Here is a 23,341-nt window from a genome sequence, read left to right as displayed (position 1 = left end):
CTACTGTACCACAGAGGTTGCTCTGTGAGTTTAATAAACATACCTTGTTATAATCATAGTCTTGATTGCACACACAAACACACTGGGATAGAATTAAAGAACATTATGGATTAATTTAAAACCTGGTTGATATTAATCTTGTCATTACTGTATAATGTTCATGCTTCAGAAAGAATGAGTCGACATCAAAGTCTTTTGAGGAACCAACACGTGAACCTTGTTTTGAATAGAGGTGGTTGTGGATGAGGGAACTGGTCCAGTCAAAGAAGCAGATCCCAGGCTGCTTGAAACACTGCCAAACATACCCAATGCCAAAGGTGTCATCTGAAAATGGCAGGTTGGGCAGCACTTTGATGTCCTGCATCTGGAGCCTTTTAGTGAGTGTGTTTAATGACAGCTTCATCTTTAACCGTGTCCTGACCAGGAAGAAGGTTCTCACTTCCCCTTAGATACCTTAATACGGTCACAATTTATATAGATCAATAATTATGCTATGCAACTATTAATATACAACTAGCTGAATTTAAAAATTCAATAATCCTATTCCAAAAAAGTTGGGATACCGAACAAATTGTGAATAAAAACAGAATGCAATGGTGTGGAAGTTTCAAATTTCAATATTTTATTCAGAATACAACATAGATGACATATAAAATGTTTAAACTGAGAAAATGTATAATTTCAAGGGAACAATAAGTTGATTCAAAATTTCTTGGCATCAGCACATCTCAAAAAAGTTGGGACAAGGCCATGTTTACCACTGTGTGGCATCCCTTCTTCTTTTTATAACAAGTTGCTCAAGTTTAGGAATAGGAATGTTGTCCCATTCTTGTCTAATTCAGGCTTCTAGTTGCTCAACTGTCTTTGGTCTTCTTTGCCACATCTTCCTCTTTATGATGCTCCAAATGTTTTCTATGGGTGAAAGATCTGTACTGTAGGCTTGCCATTCCAGTACCCGGATCCTTCCTCTACGCAATCATGATGCTGTAATTGATGAAGAATGTGGTCTGGCATTGTCATGTTGGAAAATGCAAGGACTTTCCTGAAAGAGACGATGTCTGGATGGGAGCACATGTTGTTCTAGAACTTGGATACACCTTTCAGCATTGATGGTGCCTTTCCAGATGTGTAAGCTGCCCATGCCACACACACTCATGTAACCACATACCATCAGAGATGCAGGCTTCTGAACTGAGCGCTGATAACAACTTGGGTTGTCCTTGTCCTCTTTAGTCCGGATGACATGACGTCCCAGTTTTCCAAAAAGAATTTCAAATTTTGATTTGTGATTTTGTTTTCCCACTTTGCCATGGTCCATTTTAAATGAGTCTTGGCCCAGAGGAAAACGCCCGTGCTTCTGGATCATGTTTAGATGTGGCTTCTTTTTTGACCTACAGAGTTTTAGCCAGCAACGGTGAATGGCACGGTGGATTGTGTTCACCAACAACGTTTTCGGGAAGTATTCCTGAGCCCATGTTGTGATTTCCATTACAGTAGCATTCCTGTATGTGATGCAGTGACGTCTAAGGTCCAGAAGATCCAGTATGGTTTTCTGGCCTTGACCCTTACACACAGAGATTGTTCCAGATTCTCTGAATCTTTGGATGATATTATGCACTGTAGATGATGATAACTTCAAACTCTTTGCAGTTTTTCTCTGAGAAACTCTTTTCTGATATTGCTCCACTATTTTTCACCTCAGTATTGGGGGAATTGGTGATCCTCTGCCCATCTTGACTTCTGAGAGACACTTCCACTCTGAGAGGCTCTTTTTATACCCAATCATGTTGCCAATTGACCTAATAAGTTGCAAATTGGTTCTCCAGCGGTTCCTTATATGTACATTGAACTTTTCCAGCCTCTTATTGCTACCTGTCCCAACTTTTTTGGAATGTGTATCTCTTATGAAATCCAAAATGAGCCAATATTCATGACATTTCAAAATGTCTCACTTTCAACATTTGATATATTATCTACATTCTGTTGTGAATAAAATATAAGTTTATGAGACTTTTTCCATTTATTCAATTCTTCCAAAATTATGGAAAAATAAATTATAATTTTTTGGAATCTGGTTTTTATAAAAACAACAGGCAGTCCACATCAGCAATGGTCACCTATAAAATTGTATCATTGTTCACTTACCAAAAATAAAAACATAATGAAACCGGGAATCCAAGCAATTTGGATTTTCACATGAGGGTGAAATATTTCTGCATACAGATTTTGCAATGGGTTCATGCATATTCTCTGCATTGCCCAACTGAACGCTGCTTGGTTGCTTCATTATATACATTTTTTCTTGATTCTATTTTGTTTGTTTATTTGTATTTATCAGAAATAATGTCTAATCAATTCAATTCTCAAAATAAATAAATAAATAAATAAATATACTCAGAATCATAAAATATTGTCATAAAAATTGAATTTAAAGTATGAAGAGGACTGTCATATGGAATTTAGAAAATTCTTTTTTTTTCTTTTTTTTCCCCCCTGATTCAGAGTTTTTCACATTACAAAAATCATATGCTATTGGCAATAGACAATCGATCTTTTTTTCTACAAAATATCACTACAATTTCTTCATTTTTTTCAAATATAATATTATCTTCAGAAGAACTGGAATAAGTCATATGGACTGCTTTTATGGTGTTTTGCCTCATGAAAAATGTTAAAATACATGTGAATTTTTGGCTCAACTATACCTTTAAAGTTCTGTTGCAAGGGGGATTCAGTTCACAGGCAAACAAGAGCTGGTCTAAGAAACTGAAGTAAGGACAGTATGCAGATTTGTTCTGCAATCATTAGCATTTGCAGTACATGCATTTCTGCAAGCTTGCACAGATCTCTTTTTAATTAAAGCACTTCGACATTAAAAATGAATAGGAGAAATTATATTTTAAATTAGCAAATAGGTGAAGCAGGCAGTTTTTACTCTGATCATTTGTTCTCACACTCGTTACTTTCTATCCTGTGCCAGTGTAATTCTGGCTGAGCTTCCTAAATCAGCCCATGTGAGATGTTTTCAGTGGTATTTATGTACAGTATTTCATCCTTCTGCAGTCTTGAGTGTCAGCAGGCATAACAGTCACATATACAGTATGTAGAAGAAACTGCACTTTACTGGAAAGATATAAGTTTGAAAACTATCTGAAAAGTCTAGTCAGACAATACATGCTGTCACAGCAATGGCGTTAGGATGAATAATTCACAACCCAGAACAGACAGATGGATGCGTACCTTGTGATGCGATAGATTCATTGCATCTGTTGTAGCAGTCGCAACACAGTGTGGCCCAGATAATCAAAAAGAGCCTTTTACAACACTTTAACATAGAAACACACACATGCCCACACGTGCACCAGAATAATTAATAATGGACATCCCACTCCTCAGAGAATGACTAACTGCTGGGCTCTAAACTATAAATATCCCCCCTTTAATTGATGGAGGAAAATAGGGATGAACAATTGCACCTCTACTTTCGGCCTAGAGGAGATCCTGCTCACAGACTCTATCGTCACACTAATCTTACAATAGAAAGCTTGTAAGATATTTGTCTAAGCAACTCTACAAGAAGAAACTAGTGAGTAAGGGAGTAAATGTACTGCAGTGTTCCTTAAAACTGTTTGAACAATAAAGAAATATTGATGATTTCAATGTAATCCAAGATAAGACTGGTTTTCCTTTGCTGTAAACAAAACTTGGTTCTCGTGAGACTAGCATAATCTCAACAGAGTTTATGCTACACCTTCATCCTACATCATCCGCTGGAACACCACTCTCTTAAATATGGATATTTTTGTTACACAAATGCATTGATTCGCCTCAGAAGGCCTTTATTAACCCCCAGAGCCATGTGGGGTAGGGTTGTGCCAATAGATGATAGTATCAGAGATATTGACATAAGCTGATTTCTGTATGGATAATCAAGACAATATTAGGCTCATTTTCCTATTAATGTATTAGAATATAATAATGATAACTGCCCAGCTATTTCACTTCAGCACCACAAACACACGCACACACCGCGTGCACAAGCGCAGGAGGATTAGAGCCTGTAGTCCCTGAAGTTGTCCGCTTTGACACGAGGAGTTGGTGTCCCACACATTTAATGGCTGCTACACAACAATGCGCTCTTATCATACATGAGAGATTAACTCTTTCTTGGCGTTACAAATAAAGTAAAGACAAAATAATAATAAGGCGGCAGAGCGAGCTTCTCATTCATAGTGGTACTCACGTAGTCCTTCTCAAGACTGATCACTTAACTTATAATGCAACAGTTCAATTCAACTTTAATCCAATTATATGAACTTACCTGTTTTGCATACTTTATATTTAACATGTCCGTTTATGTCCAATATTAGTGTTAAACTGCTGGACTTTAAATGAAATCTATACTATTGATTTTGACTGTTGACTGATTTTGACTGATAACTTTCATGCACAGATGCGGCAAATTTGTCACAGAATGCGTGATATGACAGTTGCGTCTGACTATATATGAAGTAGCTGTTTTAAATACAGTTTTTTTTAATTTAATGTTAATTTATCAGTATGTTTTAAAGTATATATTTTTCCATAGGCTCTCTCTCACTCACCTGTGCGGTTTAAAACACCAAATAGTTATGATATGACAAGAACAAAGAGTCTCTCTCTTGCTCCACCCATGCACGATAATACCTTTTATCGTCAATCTCAAGGGCTGACAATATGACGATTTGAAAAATGACCATATCGCCCAACACTAGTGTGGGGTACTGTTTTTGGTGGATATATGTACTTTTTTTGGGCTTCGAAATCTTGACCCCAATACACTGGCATTATAAACAGTGGAAAAGCCAGGACATTTTTATATAACTCTGATTGTATTCGTCTGAAAGAAGAAAGTCATATACACCTAGCTTGAGGGTGAGCTAATCACGGGGGAATTTTCATTGGGGGAACTATCCCTTTAATTCTCCAAATCAATGGGAGGCACTGTATGTGCCCTCTCACTGTTGTCTGCATTACTTCCACATTTCTAACAAAAGTTGTTTGTGTAATTCCATGAGTAAATAGATTAGAATAATGAATGAGTTAATCTAGGTGCATGTCTTCTGCATGGTTCTGTTTGCATTCCTTCCCTTTAGGCAATTAAGCATTAACCATGTAAATATACTGTGGTAAAACAGGGCAGGCATTTAATTAAAAATAATTATGTCGAGTCAGTCTGTTAGAGACAGTTGTTAAATGATATGTCTGGAGCTGTGGATGTTTGCCTTGCTAATGTTAGCATTGCTCAGTCAGAATGTAAGCAAGAGAGCGATGGAAAGACCAGCATTAGAGAAGATGTGCTGACTGAGCAGAGTCAGTGTTTATACTAATTCAACTGTGTTTTCATGTGCATCAGTCTAGTGTAATTACATGATCTAAACACATTTAAATCATAGAAGATTTCCACCTTCCTCCTCTGGTAAAGATCTGGTTTTCTTGTTTGAAGGATGATGCAGTATCCCTCTACATGTAGTTCATGTAGATTTGTGAGACCATGTTTAAAGAGAGAAGGGTCTTTATTTTGATGATTGAAAGATGTTATGTGGTCCGCTCGTATATACTGTTTGTACAATATAGGCTACTGTTCTTTAAAAGTTTCTTATTGGGGCAACCAGATACATTTTAGGACAATATGAATGATCTCCTAGAATAGTATGTAAGTGAATGTGTTTTTATTTTTTTTTATTTTACGTTGATCAAATTTTATTGGTAAGAGACTACAGAATTCTGACTGATTTAATTATTTGATCAAAAAAAAAAAAAAAAAAAAAAACCTGCCCTTTAATAGAAAAGTTTCCATGTTTTCATGCATAACGTACATAACTTCATGCATAACTAAGAAAAATGTATTTTACAAAAATTGGTCTGTTGGTATTAATGTAACAATTCATTTAAAACATTGCATTTCTTTATTTATTTACTGTCAAAAATTCTGCACAGTTTTTTATACATATTTCTTATGATAAATAGTAATATATTTTTCAAGTAAGTAAAATCCTAATTTTATTTTGCCTTTTTTTAGTGAAGACCTTTTCAGTTCATATTTATGAGCTTTAATAATAATAATAATAATAATAATAATAATAATATTATATATATATATATATATATATATATATATATATATATACACACACACACACACACTCAAATGTAACAATTACTTTACATTGCATTGCATTATTTATCAAATAATTTGTCAAATAAATTTCTGCACATAAGTGTTTAATAAATTTTTTTCAGTTTGTTTTAACGTTAGATAGTAATATAATCATGTCATAATGTCTTCAAGTTAAACCAAACTTTTATTTTGGAGGTTTGTAGTGAAAACCATAGAGCTTTTATAACTGGATTCTACAATCCCATCTGAAAGTTGGTAGGAGACTAACAAACACAGTTTGTTTTGCTTATATGTGTTATTTACGGATGGATTTATCTGGGAAATGTTGATACTGCAAATGTTGATACAGTGGAAACTCATTCAACTAATTATGTAGCAGTATTAGTACTATCTACACAGAAAACACTGAGAGAAACAAGTGGATTTTAAGCTCATAATTTCTGTCGAGAAACAAGCTCCATATTCTAAAACGATTCTGTGACTTTATGTTTGTTTGGCTTGTGTTGAGATGAAATGCTTCAAATGAATATGTTAGGTGTTTAGATGCAGGGGAATCTCATTAGTGTGGCCGATCAATAACATTGTGCAAACAGACAATCTTTTTACCATCTGTTTAGGAAGAGGAAGTGAAACTCTGCTAAGCGAGAGCTAAGAATAGAAAGAGTCCAATAAGGTGCACACACACAAAAAAATAAATAAAAAATGTCTCTTTTTGTGTCTTTCCCTAGAGGTGGGCAACAATTCATCCAGCAATGCTGTGAGACTCTGGCTTCCTACCTTGCGCTGGTTTCTATGGAGATGCCAGTGGGCAAATACACAAAGAGACACAGAGAGACGGAGATAAAGAGAGCAGGGGAAAGAAAAGCTAGTCCTCCGTGGAGAAGAGCTCTTGGCAAGCTTTCAGAACTGGATGCAGAGCAGTGTTTATTTACTTTCAGTCATCGACGGGGAGAACCGAAAGTATGCAAAATGAATAATAATGAGGGACACTTCATGAAGCGTATTTACCTCTGTGAGGCGACTGTGATGGAATGAAAGGGAAATGAGCTTTAATGAAAGGAAGGGTGCTGATTTTGCTTCTCAATATTACTTGTCAAGATTATGAGATTTTATTGGGACTTCAGAGCATTATTAAATTAGGAAAAATCCTTTTTTTTGTCGTACATATACAGTATGTGTTTGTACTGTATATACTGTCTACATATCTAACTGTAATACTGTATACACTTTCCATTTAAACTGAAAGTATAAATCTAGGCTGTGTGTTGCCAGTTTCAGAGCAAATACACAAAACTGTAACAATTTCATCTCACTGACGTGCTTCACTCGAGCTTCACTAAATCAAATACAAACCCGATTTCAAAAAAGTTGGGACATTGTACAAATTGTGAATAAAAACAGAATGCAATAATGTGGAAGTTTTCAATTTTTTTTCAGAATACAACATAGATGACATATCGAATGTTTAAACTGAGAAAATTTGATTTCAAATTTCATGGCATCAACACATCTCAAAAAAGTTGGGACAAGGCCATGTTTACCCGTGTGTCATCCCGTCTTCTTTTTATAACAGTCTGCAAACATCTGGGGACTGAGGCAACAAGTTGCTCAAGTTTACGAATAGGAATGTTGTCCCATTCTTGTCTAATACAGGCTTCTAGTTGCTCAACTGTCTTTGGTCTTTTTTGTCGCATCTTCCTCTTTATGATGCTCCAAATGTTTTCTATGGGTGAAAGATCTGGACTGCAGGCTGGCCGTTACAATACCCGAATCCTTCTTCTACATAACCATGATGTTTTAATTGATAAAGTATGTTGTCTGGCACTGTCATGTTGGAAAATGCAAGGTCTTCCCCAAAAGAGAGGACGTCTGGAAGTTGCAAATTGGTCCTCCAGCTGTTTCTTATATGTACATTTAACTTTTCCGGCCTGGTATTGCTACCTGTCCCAAATTTATTGGAATGTGTAGCTCTCATGAAATCCAAAATGAACCAATATTTGGCATGGCATTTCAAAATGTCTAACTTTGAACATTTGATATGTTATCTATATTATATTGTGAATAAAATATAAGTTTATGAGATTTGTAACTTATTCCATTCCTTTTTGACTCACAATTTGAACAGTGTCCCAAATTTTTTGGAATCTGGTTTGTATTTGAAAAAGGGCTCTGATCAAAATTAGAGAACACTTTCAGATACCTCCTAGATATTGGTGTCAATCTGGTACCTCATGCTAATTTCTCTAATTATATGACAAACCCTATTTAACTGGCAGCCTAACTTTCCAGTTTTCACTGACTTTGCAATATGGTGAGCCATTCTAAAGTGACTGAAACATCCTGACAGAAGATTGTCCATATGAAGGTTAATCGCAGCCATAGAAAGTGAAGTTGGTCATTCCAAATCTTTGATTTCTATATTGCATGTAAGACAAATGCATGAGAAGACAGGATAATGTGGAGGCTCTCAATGGAGAATCAGTTCAACACTGCAGATGGAATTGCTTGCCAGTTCAGGATAAGATGAAAAGGATAAGAATCTGTCTCTGCATACAGTGTCTCAACATTTAAGAGAAGTCGGACTGAAACCGCACTCTGCAGTGACCAAAGCTCTCATCAGCAGAAAGAATCAAAAGGCTAGACTCACCTTTGCTGAGGAGCCTGTTGTGTGAAGAGAATTGGTCCAAATTCACTGCAGTGATGAGAGCAATTTTAATTTATTTGGGTCCAATGGGAAACATGATCTTCACAGTCAAACTGGGAAAAGACTGAACCCAAAGTTTGAAAAGAAATCAGTGAAAGTTGGAGGAGGAAGTGTCATGGTTTGGGGATGTTTTTCTGCTGCAGGAGTTGGGCCTCTACTACAGCTACATGGCAGAGTGAATACAAATGTTTATCAGAACCTCCTTCAGCAACATGCCATTCCCTTCCTGCAAGCATCTCCCAATCAGCCAGCAATTTTCATGCAGGACAACTGGCCCTGTCACACAGCAAAAGGTTAAAGATGCTAGAATCTCAGCTGCTAGAATCCAGACAGGGACCAGAAATAGAGCACATAACTCCAATTTTGGAATCCCTACACTGGCTTCCTGTTAGGTTTCATATAGACTTTAAAATTCTTATGCTTACGTATAAGACCTTGCATGACTTGGCACCTCATTATCTATCAGAGCTTTTAACTGTCTACACTCCTAGGTGTGATCTCAGTTCCTCTGATTCGGGCCTCTTGACTATTCCCTCAACTCGTCTACACACTATGGTTGACCAAGCTTTTTTTCCCTTGCTCCAAAACTCTGGATTCCTCTTCCCTATGGTATTAGAAATGCAAACTCTTTTAATATGTTAAAACTCACTTTCTAAAGAATTGTTCATGTTTGATTTGTTAGTTTTTTTTTTTGTGTTAATTTATTCTTTTTTTAAAAAAAAAAAACATTGAATCCTTTTTATCGTAAAACACGTAAAGCGATTTGAGGAGTAACTTTTAAAGGTGTTATATAAAGTAAGATGTATTATTATTATTATTATTATTATTATTATAAAGTGGTTCCATGAATCTGAAAACACTGAAATAATCAAATGTCCAGGCAAAAATCCTGATCTAAACCCCATTGAAAATCTCTCAAAAATCCTTGGTGGCAAAGTTACGTCATCAAACAAGGAAAGAGACTGGAAAAAGAGTGAGATCACTCCAGAGCATTGTGAGAAACTAGTGATATTCTGCAGCCACAGATGTGCTGAAGTCAGTGAAAGATACTTTACATTTACTAATTTAACAGATGCTTTTATCCACCAAAGATACTTACAAATGAGGACAATGGAAGCAATCCAAATCAACAAAAGAGCAATGATAATTGTACAATAAATAAAAACAAAACCGATAGAATACAACATTATAAAGCTATTTTGTTTTAAAAGAAAACAAACAATAAATATAGTGCAAGTCTAAAAAGGACAAGTGTCTCTTTTTTTAAGAATAAAATTAGAATAGAGAGTGCTAGAGTTAGAGGGTCAAATAAAGATGAAAGAGATGTGTTTTAAGGACTGCTGGGATTGAGTTGGGGAGGTCATTCCACCAGGAGGGAACATTTAAATTAAAGTCAGTGAAAGGGATTTTGTGCCTCTTTGCACAATCAAGCGTCGTTCACTCGCAGAAAGCAAACTTCTAGAGGGCACATAAGTCTGAAGTAATGAATTTAGGTAAAGGGGTACAGAGCCAGCGGTTAAACTTTAATCTGACAACTCATCTGTAATATGTTTTTTTTATAAATAACACGTAAAACAAACAGGATTCAGCTAATGTATGTTTCTGTTGATGGATGCGCATTCTGGCTTCCAAGACATTACATCAACAGCGATAAAAAAAAAAAAGTAATTGAGAAGATTTGTGCATGCTCTCATCTGAAGCACACAAACCAGCGCCTCAGAACATGCACAAATATTAAGCTCTCTCTAAAGTATTGTTTTTAAATGGATAAATTCACACAAAAATTGTCAAAATGGCCGTCCGGCTGAACATACTGTATCATTGCACTGGATCAGTGCCTTCTCTTAAAGTGACAGCACTTTCTTAAAATTAATCGAACAGCAACAACAAAGAAATTACTCACTGCTCTTGATTGAATAGCTTTTGTAACTTTAGTAAAGATTCATCTTTAATTTATACAGTCAAATATGCAATGCTGTTTTACATTTAATTACTTTATTCAAATTCTGTACCTAAAAACTAATGTTAGACCTACCTAAAACAACAACAACTGAAAATAACCTATTCTTTTATTTGTATCTTTACTCTATTGTATTTATTTGTGCCGTTGCTTGTAGTTATATAGATTATTAGTTAGATTAGATAGAAAGGTTAGTAAATTGAACCATTCCACCCCAATTGATTCTGAGTTTAGTTATTATATGCAGTGCACTTATATATTTAAAATATGAACCTCACTAACAGAAGGCTACTTTCAATTTCAAATGCTGACATACACTTTGTTTGTGAAGACTACTCACGCATGCGGCTGTGCGTGACCCAGTGTAAGTGGTCTGCACTTGTGTCTCAAAATGAATTTATGACCTGAAAAGTAATGTTAACACAGCCAGTTATGTCGTAAGGGATTAAATGGACAGGATAAACCACATTCAAAAGAGATCCCTGTGAAGAGCATGCAGCTCAATAGATCGCCCGCTGTCTATGATATCATAATAAAAAACAACAGTAAAGATCAGTCACAACTCACTCAGAAAAATCACTCACAGTTCTTGCATGGAAAAAATTCAGATCATCTTAAATACTGAAAGCACTCTTTACTTATTGTTTGTAATGTGTTTCGATGCTAATCTTTATTTGTTGCTATATGCTTGTACGTTTTGAAGTTATATTAGTTCAAAATTCGTACTGTTTAAATTGTTTTTTAAATTTGTAAATATTTTAAAAAGTACTTAATTACTTATGTAAGGATAGGTGAATGTAAGGATTTTAAGATTCTAAAGATGGTAAACTAATTAATTAATAAGGAGGGAAAAAAGATCAAGAATCGTTCCGGAATCAGATCGAGAGGTGACTAAAGATTCCCACCCCTAATATACATATATATATATATATATATATTAAGAGTAAAAATCTGGAACAGAAAAATGCTATTTTTTTTATTTGTTTTTGATGCATTATATTGATGTAAAACTTTGCATTCATACTCAAACAGATTACTGAACAAACTCAAAATGCTAAAACAAAAAGCATTCTTGAGCAAATATAGTTCACAAATTTCTTTAGAAAGAAATATTATTTTTCAATCTTTGTATTAACTATACTGTATTAACATTTTATTTTTAAAATAGATATCAACCCAAATATTGCCCCTCCACTAGCAGAACATCTTTAGTGTAAAAGATTTTCTTAAAATAACCATTTTTTTGTGAAGAACATTTAAATCATCTAAAGCAGTGGTTCTCAACCTTTTTTCGACTCGCGGCCCACACAACCAAACACATATGTTTGCGCGGCCCACTACAAAAATTTTTACTGACCCCACTATTGCTGGGTTAATAACTTAGTACTCAGAAGCTAGATTGTTAACTGTCTTTATTGAATGAACTAGCAATGAACAGAAAATAACTCGGGCTGGCATCACTTGGCACAACTGCTGCTGTAGGATATGCAGCAAAAATATCTAAGATTTAAGTTTATTCTTAAACCAATCAGCGAGCTCGAACAGTGGAAGCATAGTAGTTATATCAGACGTAGACATCTTTACATATATGAACAATATTATTATTTATTTTAATAGTAATTGGTGGCCCATCTGCAATACCATCGTGACGCACAGGTTGAAAACCACTGATCTAAAGAGCATTTTTGAATTAAACAAATTTGTGAAATGGAATGATTCAATGGATTCAAAGTTCTTCGTGGAACCATCAATGCCATTAAAGAAGTACCCGAGTGCAGACCATACAGCCCGCTCTGGCGTTTCTTTGCTCAGGTAATTTGGATTGCATCACTTCCATACTGTCTCCCTGGGTACTTTCAGAAGTTCCCTGATATGCCGGACATCCAACACCAACCCCTTTGTCTTGCAGATGTTCAGCAGCAGGTGGTTTTCCGCACACCAAAAGTCCTCCAGCAGCTTCCTCTACTCTGACTCATCTCCATTACTAATGTGTATACTCCAATGCCGAGTCCACAGAAAACATCTGCAGGTGGCATGACCTAGTGTTACACTGATAGACTGGGACTGAAAAATGAGACTCTCAGTGCCATGGCCTCAAAAACTCCTGCAGAGATGATAACAGTCTTGCCTTCAAAAGCTTCATTAGAAACAAACTTCTTCAGATGTTTATATTCAAGTTTGCAGTTATGCAAGACTGTACTGCTACTTCCCTGTCCATTAGCAGTTGTGCCCTACAGTTCACTTTCAACCTGGATTTAAGGCTTGTCAAGCCATGTGTGGTCCATCATTGATTAATGTGTGTGTGTTGCATTATAATGTATCGACAGATGGTTCCAATGCCTGAGTTACTGTGATAAACAGCCAGACAACTTAAAGAGAAAGTGTAACATTGTAAGAATTTTGGACCCAATCATGATTACATCACTGTAAATTAATTTAAACCCTGCAGGGGGGATTTTGCACCTCTCTCTATCGCTCTCCTTCAGTCCATATGTCCGGAACAAGCGCCTCTTTCATCCACTTGTTCACAAAAGCTTCCTTTCATTCCGTTGAGAGATGGCTTCACACCAGCTCTGTTTCCAGAGTGATATCCAGTAAACACGGTGAAGGGAATGCCAAAAATCAGTGGCTTAGGGGTCAGAGAGAGAGAGGGAAAGAGAGAGAGTCTAATAAATAGATCTGTTTGTTAACAAGCATGCACTTGTCAACCTCCATTATTACATGTATAATGTATGTCTTTAAAAGTGAGTCTGAAAATGACAGCTGGGCTCTGGCTGTGTCTTCACACTCGCTGATATGGAGGAGTTTTTGGCATGGCCACGCTCATTCTAGGATGTGTACGGACTCATAAATGAGACATTTTGAGGCAACCACCATCCCTGTGACCTGAGCCTGACTCCAAATACATTGAATCCGAGACGGAAACAGAGAACGCTGGGTGGGTGGCCAAAGTGGAGATCAGAATTAAACAGCTAGTTTTTTTTCTTCTCGTCCCATTTTGGCATCTTGTCTGTGTGCGCATTTTCATATAAAATCCGCAAAAAATAAAGGGCCTCTCACTTTCAGCTGCTTTTTCCAGCAAATTGCTTAATGTGTATGACAATCTAAACATTTCTAATGATAATAAAATGCATTGGGTGTATATATATATTATATTTTGGGGTATAGATTTACATTTATTACATAATTTAAAAAAAAATAATTGCACATTTTTACTTGTTTTGTTAATCATGAATTAAATACAGATTTTTAATGTTTATTTGTCTTATTTTATCGCATTTGAAGTGGCTTATTTTATATTTTTAATTAATTATAGAGTTTTGATCAAAATAATAAATTAAATGGCCCGAACTACCTTTGAAAGTAAAGTAAATAAAGTCTGGTTTGCTGAGATTTCTGAGGTATTTGTACTTGTATAGAAAGGGGTTACAGAGGTTCCCTTCCTGACATCCAAAAAAGTGCGTTTTGTGAAGGATATTATCGTTTAGATGTAACCTTTAGATGTTTGCCTGCAGGTGAAAAACAGGTCTCTAGCAGCTTGACATGTGTGTATCAACACTGACGGTCAATTCGAATACAGTTTGTTCTTTTAATGACCTTGCAATGGCTTTTGAGACCTCTATATCCCATGTTCTTACAGCATTAGACCACAATTTTTAGACTTTATCAGTGTGCCTGCATAGGAACATCTTAAAAGAAGAAAAAAAAAACTTTTAATAATGGATCGAGTTCAGTCAAAAAAGGGCACCGACAGAGAGTAGATGAAAGTACTGCTCAGAGATACTAAGGCGGGCTGTAGCCACAGGCGTAGCCGGAGGAGCTGAACCGCTTCGTGACACAAACACACATACACACAAAGATCATCAATTAGAGACAGTACAGCACTGCGCAACCAGGCTGTTGATTGCACGGGTTGTTTTACAGAAAATCAAAGTCTCTTCACTAAGCAGTGGTTCAAATTTGTGTCACTAGCCAAATTATTAATTGGCGAACAAAACCAACGACATCAAACCACATCTGATAAGCATTCAAGCGCTGTCGAGTTCAAAAAGAAACAATCAGCATGGTGCCAACGGCAGAAAAATATGTGTGCTAAAAGCCATTTACAGTTTTTCTCGATTGCTTAAACACATTTCTTGAAACTATGCCTCATATTCTCAAAACAGTAAACACGAATCCATAACTTCTAACTCTAACTCTTCTAACCAAACTTCCTATATTCAGTTCAAAATGAAGCTCTCCACTCAAAACAACTCAATCTTGCTGAAAAAACAAGACTTTGCACAAAAATGACATGACACACAGTCGAAAACACACACACTTCAACACAGTTTTACACACTGATGAGATAAATTCAAAAAAAAAGAAAAAAGAAAAAAAAAAGCAGTAATAAGTTGTGTTGCTTGTGGTTCTCCCCCTCAAGGAACTTTTCACACGCTGAACACATGTATACATTCACACATTTTCTTTTCCTTAAATGTACTGTACACTACAATACACCAAACAACAACAAAAAAATATTCTACCCCGGCATCACATCTTTGTCTGGGACTGAATCAACTGTAATGTCTAGTCAGGCTTCTTCCATTCAATCTTCTCTGTGTACTACAAAAATAGAAGTACTGATTACTGTGGCATGAATTTCATCTGAGACTCCTTGTCTTCTTGGTCCTCATCCTAATCCTTGTCCTTCTCGTCTTCCTTCATCTCTTCCTCCGCTCCTTACTGTTCTTGCTCATCCTCTTCCTCCTCCACTCTGGTGTCCTCGACCTTTTCAATCACGTCTCTCTGGATCCATTGTTCCAAAACTGAATGAACTGACTGGGGCACTTTTATCTATTTGTCGAAGTTTCTGATTGGTGTGAGATACATTTGGTTTCCACTTGGGTAATTGTGTGCTAACTGAGCTCAAACTGTGCAGACTTGAGTGAACAACATTGAATGCTAGTGCTTTCTAAATGACCACATGGTGTAAGCACTGAGAAATGTAGGGATTTGTGTGTAGTGTTTTGCAGTAACAGTTCACCAAATCTGACTCAAGTGTTAAAGCAGGGGAATAGTGTTTATAGTTCAGCAAAATGGGTGTGCTTTTTGAAAAATGGCATTATGGTTTTGACATTTTAGTTCAAATGCCTGGTTATAGTGTTTTGGCAATTGAGAAAAACTGCAATTGCCGTTTTGAACAATTACATAATTGTGTCATCCATATTTCTAATAGCAATTAGAAATTCGATTAATTGTGCAGCCCTACTTTGACCTCGTCTCCTTCATTTTCTGTTCTCCTCCTCTTCCTCTTTGTATCCCACTACCAGGATTCATTTACCAAAACACGTAATCAGCTGTGCTCTTGTTCATAACATCTTGAGATCCTGACCGGTGTGTCATCGGTTTTGCTATTTAATGTTCACACAGGGATAAATGTGTGCTGTTTGTGTTCATTTTGTGATTCTTGAGGTAGTTACTGTATATTGTGTGTTTGTGTTTTCTTAATGAGAACATTGTTAAACCTGTGCGAAATTATGCCGTTCTTATGAAGAGTTTTGCAAAAAACACTGAGCAAATTAGAACGTGTGAAAAGCCAGTAAAATTTATTTTATAAGTTTTGAATACAGAAAGGTGTTTTCAGTGCTGCCCTGAAGATTTTATCAATTAGCCTATATAGTGTCCTCACTAGCGAGGAGACAGCGTTGTTTAGAAATGCTGCTGCAGAAGAGGTAGCCTAATTCACACAAGCTCTATCTCTCTCTCTTTCTCTGTGTGTCTCTGTCTCTCTCGCTCTCTTTCTAATAACTTCATTAATAACTGCATTAGAATGCAATCAACGGCTCAAGCCTCCATTACCATCTTAAAACTGACGTTTTGGAATTAGCTGGATGAGATCTGGAAGATGTAATCCTACTCACAATAGCAAGCTAAGTACAAAAACCTGACGGATCCCTTTGAATATATAATCTGATCGATGTCTTGGGATGCGGTAACTGTAGTATAAGCAGAATAATTGACTCCGGGCCATTGAATTATTAGAAAAATAATGCACATCCAATGTGTAACGCTTCGTGTCAATTATTCCTTACATAATACACTCTTTTTTGTGTTCTTTTGGTTATATATTGTGATATTATCTTTATTTTTTATTTTTATTTTCTTTATATTATGGTAGACAACAACTCCATACCTTACAGTGGTGATTAGCTTCTTTTCAATCTCTGATGTTTGTTGCCAAAAGACCTCATCTGACCTCAGAAGCCATCACCAATCAAAGCTCCTGTAATGTTGAGTAAACTTCAGCTGCTTACATTTGTGATTTTAAAAATAGCCTAGGCTTTCTTCAGACAAGAAGAGCTCTAATGGTTGGCATGAAAGCAGATTTTTTTTTAATGTTCAGCCTCAGCACAGTGCATGGAGAAAAATATACCTTTGTCCTCCAGTCATTTGAAACTGCCTGACAAAAGCTTTCTAAATAAGGTATAATCTTCTCCATCATTGGGGCTGTGCTGTGTTTAAACACTAACAGTGGAGATAAGGTGCAGTAATAATGGATAATGTTCTTGCCCTAATTTAGTAAATAGATGCTTTTTCCTAACAATTAGATATCACAAAATTAGATTTCTCTTTTATATTCAGTGTAAAGTTAATGTAATAAACAACAAGTGCATGTTTCTCTTGAAATGGCAATATTTGCGGAGCCTTCTGCAACCTGCTGCAATGGTGATGTGGCTCCATTTGAGGTCCAAGATGAGTGGAAATCATTGCACACATGTAGACCAGCGAAACGCTTTGGGTTTCGAATCAATTTCAGCCCCAATCCCCATGAATCTCGCCTTGTGAAGATCACAGCTACTGTGAAAAGCTATTCATCTGGGCAATTCCAAGGTTATGTACAAGAAGACCACTGTAGCTCAATGCACGCTATGGCGCTTGCCGTGAATCTCCATATTTCATAAACAGATGTGTTGTTTATGGGTGGCAGGGGTGTGTAGATGAGACTATCTGACCTTGCCAAGTCACTGTAATGGTGGAGGTAACAGCTGTTTGGGCATATGGGGGTTTAGAAGAGCTGTTGGTAACTTATGTTATATTATGCTGCAAAATAATTGAATCCTCATATTGCAGATATTTCAAGTGATGATTTTTGGTTTAAAAATATATCATAACTGGAGGAGAAAATCCAATTTTGAGCAAATTTTTGAGATTGAATGTTGCATCATTTCTGTTTCAAGCCCAGGGTGGGTTCTGAGACACGCTTGTTCTTACCTTGCCACTTGATTTGCTTCTGTTATTCCCACTGGGGAGGGTTGAACATGAGTTGACGTCCTCATGGAGGCGGTCCAGAAGCCAGAGCAGGAATTCAAGAGCATCATGCTGGGAATTCCCACGGAATTGTGCGCCATGTTTAGATACTGTCATCTGGACAACAAACAAGATAAAGGTCACACAAGTAGTAATAGTAGTAGTTATAGACAACACAAAAACATGATCCAACTAAACATGATCCTATTTATTCACTCCATGTAAATGAAGCTGAGTTATCTAGTGAATCTCTCGAAAACCAATCCTGGAGTGGTGAAATAAGAACCGCAGTGGATGTGACTCACAACAGACAGTTCGTTAGATACTGAGATGCGATAGGGAGCAGATGGAGGATGTACGTAAATTGCATTCTGCTATACAGTGAATGATGCTCCTCACTGCTGATCATGACAACAACTGTGCAAATGAATAAATGAAGAATCCTCTTCACATCTGTGATCGCAAAAAAAGTTCTTCTGAAATGCATTGGCAGATACCAGCAGATTCTTTGGTTTGCCTTAGAATAGTGATATTATTTGCTAATTTGTTTTCGTTCGATATGTTTCTGCACAAAAGTTTGGGGTCAGTAAAATTATTTTTGTATAATAAAAGTCTATTTCAAATAAATGCTGTTCTTTTGAACTTTTATATTTATCAAGTAATCCTTGAAAATAACATGGTTAATATGGTTTTAACAAAAATATTAATGCAGCACAACTGCAAATCAGCATGTCTGAATGATTTACGATCATTGTGACAATGAAGACTGAAGTAATGATACTGAAAATACAGCTTTGCATTACAAGAATAATTTACATTTGAAAATATATTCTTGTAAAAAATATTGCAATAATTGTTCACAATATTATAGTTTTTGTTGTACTTTTGATCAATTAAATGCAGCCTTGCTGAGCAAAAGAGACTTATTTGATTACAACATGACTTGAAGGCCACATCATTTAAAGACATCTGAATGTCAGGTGAATTTCAAATCATAACTTTAATGCTGAGTGACATAAAGATTAATTACAGCAGCATTAACCATGCGAACTCAGTCTAGCAGCTGGGAGCAAATCGCAGATAATAATATGAAGCCGTTGGCCTACAGACTGAGATAACTTAATAATCTTAACATTAGTCATATAGAGAGAAAGTGGGTCATGTGGTCACAGAGTTTAAACCCATCTTCAAGAGAATAAAAGCCTATGGAATGGTTTGCTCCTGCTAAATGCCTCGCCCTCAAAGGAGTTATTCAGAGGTACAATCATTCATTCAAAGCACCTTCTAATTAAACGCATCTAGGTCAAAGGTCACAAGACTTGTGCTGTGAGAATGAAAATGGATCTCAATGTTTAATTTATAACATATAGGTCAACCGTCACAGGAGAATATTTGAATTCTGCTCTTGTGAAATGTCTTTGGCGCATGCGAAAGCTTTATAGTATTAAAGCGAGGATTCCTGTCGATTTTAAATAAAGAAAGATTTATTTTTCATCAATGAGTGCTCAGGTTTGACCTGAACGGTAGTTTTGTGCAGAAACGGATGAACTGGTATTAGTTTGAAAGTAGGTCCTTTAAGGAAAGACTAACCATGAATTTTACTGGTCTTTTTTGCTTTTTGTTTAATAAACACTAGTTTATAGACATCCCCCAGCCATATTCTAACAAACATGTTTTGTATCGCATATATATTTTATATATATCAGGATAGGAGTTATAAGAATAAAAAGCCCCCAGAACTATCAGACATTAAATAAAAAATAAAAATTGTATAAAAAAGTTGAACAGTTAAAATATCAAAGCTTTGATCTTCAAAGGCCTTTTTTTGCACAGCATCTCGTCAATGAACCCAAATATAAGGTTACAAAAATGAATTTCTGTTAGACCTTATGAAATTATTTGGCAATGCAAGTTTCTGTCTATTTCATATTAAAACATTAATTTCCTTGGGAGTTGTTAGTAATGACTAGATAAGGATTTTTAAAAGTCATTTTAGCTGCATGCACAATGAGTAATTTCTAATTATGAGCTTAACTAGGAAAACAAATAAAATGTTTACTAGTATATTATATCATATTATATTATATTATATTATATTATATTATATTATATTATATTATATTATATTATATTATATTATATTACTTTTTATTTTATATAATAAAAAAATAGGCTACTTCCAGGTTTTTCATTTATTATTATTATTATTATTATTATTATTATTATTATTGTAAAAGTAATCCTTCTTATCTCAGACAACATTTTATTACAGATTTCTGTACACCCTTCCTGGCAAGATAAGCCATACATTTTTGGTTTCCTGTAAAAGAAAGAATGTATATTTTTAAATGCATATATTTTCTAGTTTGATCAACTTTTATTAGTACAAAATTTTGAATTCCAGTTGTTTTCATTCCAAATACTGACACAGCAGACTTGATGACGTAAAATACTCAGATCAACCATTAACTCTGCTACATTTATTTCCCTGTGAGTTTACTAGCTCGACCTTGTGATCTGTGAAATACCAGCCTGACATCCATCAACCGCATACCAGCTCTACAACAAGCTCTTTCTCCTTTACCAACTCGTTGATTTGAGTTCCAGCTCACAAGATACACAACATCTTGGTCTTCAGTTGCATTAGAAATGGCATAATCGAACCAGTCACCACATTTAATGCTTTCACTGTGTAATTCAGGTCCATTTTAGTCTAATTAGAAATAGATTGCACTTTACTGAAGCTGATATTAAGCAAACGCAGTTAAGCGCAGAGGGAGGCATAAATTATAGGGTAGAGCTCTAGATTGTTTATAGGTGGCTCCCCGTATCTGCGGTTAGGCACTCATTAACTCTCGCAGACGTCTGAGAAGCAGAGAGAGAGTTTATTTATGTCGTCTCTAGACAAGATACTCTGGGCTCCGTCAACAGGAAAAAGCAAATCATGCCTCAGACGGCCTAATGTAGATTTATGACATGCAAGTCATTAGACTCAGAATCAGAAGAGGCTGTTAATGTTGTATTGTGTAAACACCCAAAATACAGCACAGCCTACTGTAGATTATCTTTGATTCAGATTTATCCATTAAAGTGTCTTTGAGTGGGCACAGCCTTATATTTTGCCTTGAGTATTGTTGTAATTCTCCATTCGTCTAACATTCAGCTTGGACTGGGGGCCTTCGAGGCAATCATTTCAGACTTTTGATAGTAGGGTGTGAATAGAACTGGGCCTCTGTTTCCCATCAGAGCATCAGGTCTACCTTATGGCTACACTCCCACCTCTTCTCGATGATGCTTTTCCACTGAAATCTTTGCTGGATTTCTCCCACCTGCTAGTCTCTTTAGCTACTCATTCCTCAAGATAAATGGCTTAACCTTGTGAGGAGCTTAAAGAAGCAGATGATGTCACAACAGCACTTTTTTTCTTAGTGTGAAGAATGTTTTAATGATGGAAAGAACCTTTTTCCGACTATAGAGAATTCTTTGTGGAATTGAAGGATTCCAAAAGTTCTTAATGGATCCATACATGTCTTTAAGAGTGCTGTTGAATGAATTTGCTGGTAATATTGACTTTACTTTTTATGTAGACGACAAAGCCTTAACTTTATCTGTATGTAACTGTCATTGTGATACATTCATACATCAAGCTCTTTTGTCCTCATTCTTCTAGTAAATGTGTTACGCTAGTAGTAGATTTCTGAGAAAGCAAAGTGTTTCATAAGACTTGCGTTCCAGATCGCACTCCTCTTTGAGGTCTGTATCCAGTGTGATGATGTCTTATCTGAGAGTGCACTCTAGTTTTAAGTTTACACTCTGCTGATAATGTTATCTGTGGGAAGTTTCTCATCTTGATCTATTTTTTTTTTTTTTTTTCTGAGAAGAGATCATCCTGTGGGAACGTACTGAATAAACTGGCCAGAAAGCTGATTTTAAGTTATATGTATAGTTGACACCACACATTTTCCAACGAGTTTCTTTGTCAACATTATCAATATATTAGGGAATACGTGCATTTTGGGCGTTGCCCAGTCACAATTTCCAAGTTTATTTTACCATTTTTTTTAGACTCAATTCCCCCCATGGAACCCATAAGTTCCTGCTAGACACTCATAGTTTCCTCCATTAACCCATCATAACGAGAAGAGCATTTGAGCCGAAATGTATACATGCAATAAATACTATGGGAACGTTATTTGAGGAACTTTCACAGGATGCCTAGATGATGCTGTACCTGTAATAAGTGGATAAAAGCTTCAGTGACAAAATAATAAAGTTACAGTTTACTTGAGTCTACCTTAAACTCGGCCGAGAGTTGAGGAGTGTATTGAAAAGTCCAAAGCGCTCGGACCAAAGTCGCGAGGCGTTCCGTAACCTCTCCTTTCTCCTGCTGACCGTTCTCAGTCTTTATAACCCCGTTCATTCCCCTGCGACGCAGATCCAGTTTATATCGCTGCAGACACAGATACTCAGCGAGCAGGTCCGTGTTGCTCAAGCACTGCACGACGGCGTTCATGAAGCAGGTGTTCCCGTGATTCTTCAGACCCAGCACGCCTGGCGTTTTATCCCCGTACAGCGACAACAGTCGCTCTCTCACGGAGGAACGGCAGGGAAGCGAGCAACTTTTCCTCACCTGGCTGCTGTCCTCTTTTCTCACATGACCTGAGTTTCCCGCGCAAGGTGCGCTTTCTCCAAAGCCACCATCGTCGTCCTCAGCATCCGAGCGCTCGGTTGTTTCTCCGCCGTTAGCAAAGCTCCCCAAACTTTTCAAGATCTTACTCACCAAACTTTCCACTGATTTGAATGATTTTCTCCGGAACAGCTTCCCTGTGCGTTTCGTAGACTTCACTGAATCCTTTTTTGCTTTCTTGTCGCGTTTATCCATACTTCTCGCTTATTTCCCTCCGGATTACTGAAGCGTTCCCGCGCGCGGAGTGTTTTTATCCTCACCTGATGCTGCGTCGGTATCCAGCATTGTGGACAGTAGTGGATTCACGCTCAGATCAGCGCAGAGATTTTCCTCGCGCTCGCCGTGAAGGAGTGACTGACAGGTAGCGCGGTCAGAACTCCCGTGACGTCATACCGGCAGGCGGTTTTGGAACGGATGATTGACAGTTCTCCGGTAACGGCGGTCAGCACGAGCGCTCCTGGAACTTCATACTGACGGGAAGCTGCCAGCGATGGAGTGACTGACAGGGAGGCAGAGCTGTCGGTACGGCAAGCCTATAGT

General features: G+C 36.7%; 1 protein-coding gene across 1 annotated transcript in view; it reads right to left on the bottom strand.

Annotated features, from left to right (window-relative positions):
• Window positions 1–23,328, bottom strand: part of LOC113046802 (ubiquitin carboxyl-terminal hydrolase 43-like) — an 88,879-nt gene extending 65,551 nt beyond the window's left edge. Inside the window, exons 1-2 of the mRNA XM_026207804.1 lie at window positions 22,409–23,328; window positions 18,079–18,231 (exon numbers count right to left, since the gene is read on the bottom strand). Coding sequence (XP_026063589.1) covers window positions 18,079–18,231; window positions 22,409–22,996 — 741 coding nt within the window. The 5' untranslated portion in view covers window positions 22,997–23,328. The remainder of the gene's footprint in view (window positions 1–18,078; window positions 18,232–22,408) is intronic.
• Window positions 23,329–23,341: the final 13 nt, after the last annotated feature.

This window comes from Carassius auratus, chromosome 28, assembly GCF_003368295.1.
Source record: "Carassius auratus strain Wakin chromosome 28, ASM336829v1, whole genome shotgun sequence".
In the NCBI taxonomy this organism is placed as follows: domain Eukaryota; kingdom Metazoa; phylum Chordata; class Actinopteri; order Cypriniformes; family Cyprinidae; genus Carassius; species Carassius auratus.
The sequence above is the reverse complement of the archived record's forward strand: the minus strand, read 5'-3'. Positions and strand labels throughout refer to the sequence as shown.